At 30.1% G+C, this 6,740-nt stretch overlaps 1 protein-coding gene across 1 annotated transcript; it reads left to right on the top strand.

Annotated features, from left to right (window-relative positions):
• Window positions 1-348: 348 nt before the first annotated feature.
• LOC113400359 (uncharacterized) lies at window positions 349-5,122 on the top strand. Its single transcript, XM_026639908.2, has 3 exons — window positions 349-482; window positions 4,000-4,160; window positions 4,730-5,122. Exons 2-3 carry the CDS (start codon window positions 4,012-4,014, stop codon window positions 4,989-4,991), a joined length of 411 nt encoding a protein of 136 aa, XP_026495693.1. The 5' UTR covers window positions 349-482; window positions 4,000-4,011; the 3' UTR covers window positions 4,992-5,122.
• Window positions 5,123-6,740: the final 1,618 nt, after the last annotated feature.

Below are 6,740 nucleotides of genomic sequence, written 5' to 3'. Positions count from 1 at the left end.
TTTTTTAAACTTAATCTTAACATAATAATTGTACTGTCATATTGAAATTGATTAATTATTTTAAACATGTTATTTTTTAATGAAATAAATGAAAAAATATTATAATTTATTGAATAATGTACTAAATGTTTTTTTTTTTATTTTCCTTTCAAACTTGAACTTGTTTAATATTGTCCACTCAGGGAAAACCCAACAGATTAAAACTTAAGTGATTCATATTATACCTGTATTTTAAATTTTTCTTGTTATCCCATTCGTTCTCTTATTAATTAGTATTAGCTGTCTCTTTCATATGGTTAATGTGTTTTAAGTATTTATAATATTCTGTTTCTAATTTTGTGGCAGTTTGTTTATATTCCTCGGAGACATCACATTTCGTACCGACACCGTTTTATTTTAAATGTTATAGAATATTTAGTTGATATATCTGAAAGTTCAGTGGCCATTTTGTTTTGGATTTCATTTGTTTTTAGTTACTTGAGGTGAGTATCAAAAAGTTCATCGTGATAATAAATTGTTTTTAATTTGAATTACAAAATGGTATATTATTTATTAGTTCAGTTTTAAGTACTGGTGTACACCAATTTTAACATTTGGACTAAAACAAAAATTAACGTGAGGTACAACAGACGGCCTTATGGCTAAAGCAACTATCTCTTCCAGACAATTAATTAATTTAGAACTTAGGTAATCAATTTTTTTTATAGTTTTCTTTTAAAATAATATAATATAATTTATTTATTTTAATGAAATAATATAATATTTCGTATAAGGTATAAGCGATTATAAACTTAGACATTAAATTATGAATTATAAATTGTAATTAACAGAGCGATCGTAAATTTGAATTATATTAAATTGAAGTACGTGTTTTGTTTTAAAAACACGTTAAATATATAATCATAAAAAAATATCAAATTAATTTTTTATTCGTGGGAAATAAAGTTTTGTCCTCTTTATAGCGGTCAAATCATTATAGCGTTATTTAGATACTAAAATATAACGAAGTAAAAAATATATAATATGATTTAAATTACGTCCAAATTGGTCAAACTTAGTTGTAAAATTTAATTAATTAATAAAAATCTATGTTATTGTCAGAAGAATTGGTTGATTACGAAAATTTTTCAACTATTGTTATATTAATTTACTTAATTTTTTTATTGAATTGTTTTGATAGCGACTTTGATATAAAGAAAATGTTTTATGTTTCCTTCTGGGAAAAAATGTATTACAATGGCAAGTCTTAATTTAAAAAATTATTTTGAAACTAGTAATTTCAAAAATAGAACAATTACTTTAACGTATATTAAGCGTAAATTAATTTGTAGCACAAATATAGATCAGAAATAAAAATCTATCATCATAATCAGCCTGTATTAATCCACTGCTGGATATGCCTCTCCCACGGCGCTTCTCTGAGCTCGATTTTCGGGCTTTTCGGCGTTTTTCTCATCCACGCCCATCTCCTTCAAGATAAAAAACCAGTAAATCAATCAGTATTGTGTAGTGGCACGGAACCATCAGTTTGCATGTCCGACTCTTACTTGGCCGGTTTTTTATATTAGTATTAGATTAGAGAGCCTTCTAAAAAATACTTTGCGTACAGACTATTAATTTTATTCTTATGAATTTATTGATAAAGGCGTGAACACATAAGCTTCCTGTAAATTTGGAGGAAAGTGAATTTGGATTCCACACCAGAATATTAATGACAATCCAATACACTTCCTTCTATTTATGTGTATTATATTATATATAAGTCGTTTCTGAACGAAATGAACGATAAATATATTTAAGTTTGATACTACAATATTAAAAATAACATCTTTATTTTTAGTACATAATTTATCATTTAACAGGATTGCTTCAAACATATTATTACGTAACGTTAATGAAACCATAAAAACATATGAAGTTGTTAATTTTAAATAAGCAATTTATATACATCTAAATATTAATATAAATATAATTAGTATGAAATATTTGACCTTTTTTCTCATTATAATCTTATATGTTAAAAACTAGTTGTGACACGCAACTTCGTCTTCAAAAATCCAATTCAAATTACACCATGATATTTTTTTTTTGGCGTGCATCGGTATTGGACTCGTGTTCCGAGACGACCGTGGCTCGTATACTTAAAATAAAAGAAAAAATATATTTATTTGATTAAGCAAACAGTATGATCTATCAATAATCATTAAGTTCGAAGTTTGAAGTTCATTCCACGAAGTCAGCCTTTTTTATCTGTACGTTATATATGTGATAAATGATATGCGATTATTTTCGTACTGTAAGCATATAGAACCATTCCTCACAGAAACTATACGCCTCCAACCACTAGATCTTAAATGTTATGTTCCTTATTCCGGTAAATACATTGGCTCACTAGTCTTTCAAACTGGAACACAGCAATATAGTATTGATTTGACGTTAGAATACTGATGAGTGGGTATAAACTACCCCGACATAAATTTGGGTAAATTATGCCCCAAAATTAAATGCCCCATATGACCCATTATTAGTAAATTATGACAAAATATACATTATTTTTATTATTATTAGTAATAGTGAGATATAAGTAGTCTATTCATTTCTTAATAGTAAGGTAGCTTTTAATTTTAGCTCTTAATATTTTTCTTATTAAAACTAATGCTTCGACGAACACGTAATCTGTAATCAAATTAGACATATATCAAGAAATTTCTTGGTCATAGAACTTTGTGCCAGCACGTCTGGGTAAGTACCACCCACTCATCAGATATTCTACCTCAAAACAGCAGTACTCATTGTTATGTTCCGATTTGAAGGGTGAGTGAGCCAATGTAATAACATGCACTAGGGACACATCTTAGCTCCTAAGGTTGGTGGCGTATTGGCGTGATGTAAGGAATGGTTATTATTTCTTACAGTGGTGACCACTTACCATCGGGTGGCCCATTTGCCCGTCCAACTATTACATAAAAAAGTCAGTGGTGCTTGTCCGTTACAAATACTTTACAAAATGTAAGCATTTTCTTTCAAATTATATAAAATTTCTTACGTATAATACATATAAATGAACGAACAAATAAAATCTTATAATGTTACATAAACCGAGTTTATATATAATTTTATAGGATTTTTAATTATTCAATGCTTAGTAATAATACAGTGCGTATAGATTATTCAATCAGTTACAGATATGAATACCTATTATCCAAATGATTTGTAGTGCTCGTACGTCACAGTAATTTACCAGTTTTCGTCACTAAGACGAATTTACATAACGAATCATCAATTCTGAAACTGGTTTGTCAAAAGTCAACTTAATATGCACTAAGGTTTTATGATATTTTTTAATAATACGCGTTTATTTTAAATGGCACAGATGGCATTTGTAATTGTAGGTATTATACGGATATTTTTTTTGTGACCGAATTCAAAAAAAGGAGTAGATTGTAAATCTGAATTGCGTCATTCGTGAACCGATTTTGTTTTTTTTTATCTCGAAGGGTTTTATACTTATCATTTCAATTTTGAATCGGTTATTTCTTTTTGTAATTATTTCCAGTCAAGATTGGAAATTAATTATTTAATAATCTTCTGTTTGGGTATAACTATTATCGCTTTTTAAGTATAATACGCGCACGTCAGATTTGTCATTTTAAAATTCACGTACGGACGGGTGTCCGATTTGATTTTTTAAGTTTATATCGAGGAGTGCAGGAAGCTAAAATTTACATATATAAAACTAGCCTTGTGTACGATGAGATATACCATACAATCCCACTGAATTTTCTAAAACATTGTACGTTTGCATTCTTTATTGTCCATGTATGTCAAATTTAATTTTTCTCAAAAATCGGTAAATACGAATATTAGTAATTCCATAATTAAATTGGAGCGTTGCTACTTTAAAAATAATAATAATAATTAAATGGTGTCGAATTTCAACCAATGAGTGGCCTCTAGTAGTATATAACTCAAGTATGCTCCCTAATGTTTTAATTTCAGTTATTATTCAAGATGAATACCAGCCATTTCATCATATTCTCAGCGCTGATAGTTATCTGCGGGAGCCAGAGATCGCCATATGCTGGTCGTCGGCCCATAGGCTTCCCAGTAATCGAAGCTACTACATTAGCGAGTGCGCAAAGTGATTCTCTAGGAAATAGGTAATAAGACTAACTAACTATTTCAACTCAGATACCGTTAAGTTAATATTAAAAGTAGTTAAACGAATGGAATTCCATTCAAAATTTTTACATCGTATGTGTCAGTTAAAATAGAATTTAACCACCTAGCAATTATGAAAAAGTAAATGTTTTGATTCTAAGAGCTAGTTTATGAGGGTATAATCCCTCGGCCACCGGTTCGAAACCTATTGACTCCACGTCAATGATTGCTGACATATCGAACTATGAGAGTTAACTATAATATTTTAGGTGCAGTGGCTAACCCTTAAGATTTGTCGCCGTTGCTGATGGACATTATAATTACAAATTTAGCGACTTATATTCAATTTGAAATAATTATCACATTACATTTATGTATATACAATAAATATAACTTTAAATTAATAAAATATTTGTTTTTTAATAATACCGTTAAATACCAAAACAAGTTGGGTTATAATTTGGGAATCGAAATTTTATTTTATCGTACGGTTTATTATAAATAATATTTATTTTAAGTGTAATAATAATTATACAAAACTTACCTTTAGAATGCATTTTTATAACAGATTTGATACTCCGGAAAATGCAACCACACAGCGGTTACCACTTGAAGCTTTGGGAGATAGAGATCTCATCAATCGTCTTGGACAGTTCCCGCAGGACAAACAACCTTTCTGGTTTATCAATTGGCAAGCACTGGAACAACAAAGACAAAAGCCACAGTCTTATCCTTTAAGACCAAGCTCATTCGCTGCCAACTCTGCCATACCTATCCAAACGGTACAGACAAATCAAGTATCAACAGAGACAAATCAAGTATCCACATAGACAAATCAATCATCCGTACAGATCAATAGAAATGTAACAAGCACTTAAGGAAAATCTAAAATGTATTAGCTAACCTATATGGTCAGAATACCTATTTTTTTAAATAAATAAGATGATGATCAATTCAGGAATTCCCTTTTTCCGATCCCTTTCATAATTAAACACTTCAACATAAATCAAATATATATATTTTATATTACTTATGCATGAGTCATATGTACTCGTATGTCTATATATGTTCATTTAACGACAGTATTTTAAATACTGACTTTGCGGTTAGCAGTTTTTAACGTCTAGGTTTTATGACGTTCGTAACCACTTATCTTCTAAGCTAGCCTACTTTAGCTTGCAATGTAGTATCATTAAGTTCTTCAAGCTAGTAATAGGCTTTTGTACGTAAGTTGTCATGTGTCCCGAATTTTCAGACTATTTAACACTTGAAATCTTTTTTCTTAACATATTTTAATTTCTTAACATTTCACATTTCTGTAATAATCGTTAATTTAGTAAAGATTTTTAATTGTCAATTGTTTTAATGCTCACATGATACAAATTTTTGCATTAAAGTAACATTTTTTTTTTATTTCTATATTCACCACCATCGTAATTTGCCAGCCATTCCGGTGGAAATAAGCTCTTAAACAAAGATTTTTGGTCATTGATACTATTTTGAACGAATGGGAAATAAGAGGAAGCACATAAATTATGATTACAATCAGAGAAAAGTCGAAAAAAGATTGAGAGTTTGAGGGATGACGTGTACGAGACGGAAGTAGGTAATGACAGAGACGTAAGATACAGAAGAGGAAAAGAAAAATACTGCGCTGACAAATAAATAATATACTACTAATTTGTCAACGGTGTCCTTTTCATCTCTTGGCGTGCGGCCAACCTAATTATGATAAAATGACGAATATACAAGACAAAATCTAGAAGATTTTTAGTTTTCAATGAACAATTATATAGGCATTCTCATTAAAATAATATACTTTATTTTATCATCATTTAGTTATTCGACATTCTCAATTTTAAAAATATTATGATCATCATTTACAAATCAAATATTATATGTAGAATACTCTGAGAAGAACCGATTAAAATCACTCTAATATTAGTATTATATAAAACTCTTTTATATTCTCTCGAACATTTACGATATATATAGGATGTGGTGGCGAACAAAAAATTACTACTAATGAAGACATCCTCTGATTTATATCTGTCACGTAGCCGCCGTGACAGCGAAGAATCTCCGACAGCGCGAAAAATAATAAACTTAATAACCTTTTGTAACTAGCACAAGAGTACTAGTTACAAAAACACTCGTTACAGAGCACTCATAAGCCGAAAGCATGGCTATCTGGTGTGCTTTGAGTTATTTTTGAAGCACCAAAGAGTCTTGAGAGCCGAGATGGCCCAGTGGTTAGAACGCGCGCATCTTAACCGATGATTTCGGGTTCAAACTCAGGCAGGCACCACTGAATTTTCAAGTGCTTAATTTGTGTTTATAATTCATCGCCTGCTCGGAGGTGAAGGAAAACATTGTGAGGAAACCTGCATGTGTCTAATTTCAACGAAATTCAGCTACATGTGTATTCCACCAACCCGCATTGGAGCAGCGAGGCCTTAGCCCAGCAGTAGGAAATTTACAGGCTGCTAATGTAAAAAAAATATCTTATTCTTATTAATCTTTCATCCGAAGTATAGAGGTTTCTTCGAGATTTTGTCTTTCTAGGACATAAGATGAAT

This window comes from Vanessa tameamea, chromosome 17, assembly GCF_037043105.1.
Source record: "Vanessa tameamea isolate UH-Manoa-2023 chromosome 17, ilVanTame1 primary haplotype, whole genome shotgun sequence".
In the NCBI taxonomy this organism is placed as follows: Eukaryota; Metazoa; Arthropoda; class Insecta; order Lepidoptera; family Nymphalidae; genus Vanessa; species Vanessa tameamea.
The sequence above is the reverse complement of the archived record's forward strand: the minus strand, read 5'-3'. Positions and strand labels throughout refer to the sequence as shown.

What these genes read in the sequence shown, in the direction of transcription:
- LOC113400359 (XM_026639908.2), top strand. Translation starts at nt 4,012, where the DNA reads ATGAATACCAGCCATTTCATCATATTCTCAGCGCTGATAGTTATCTGC. An exon ending in AGTGATTCTCTAGGAAATAG is followed by an intron (nt 4,161 to 4,729) that starts GTAATAAGACTA and finishes TTTTTATAACAG; the next exon opens with ATTTGATACTCCGGAAAATG.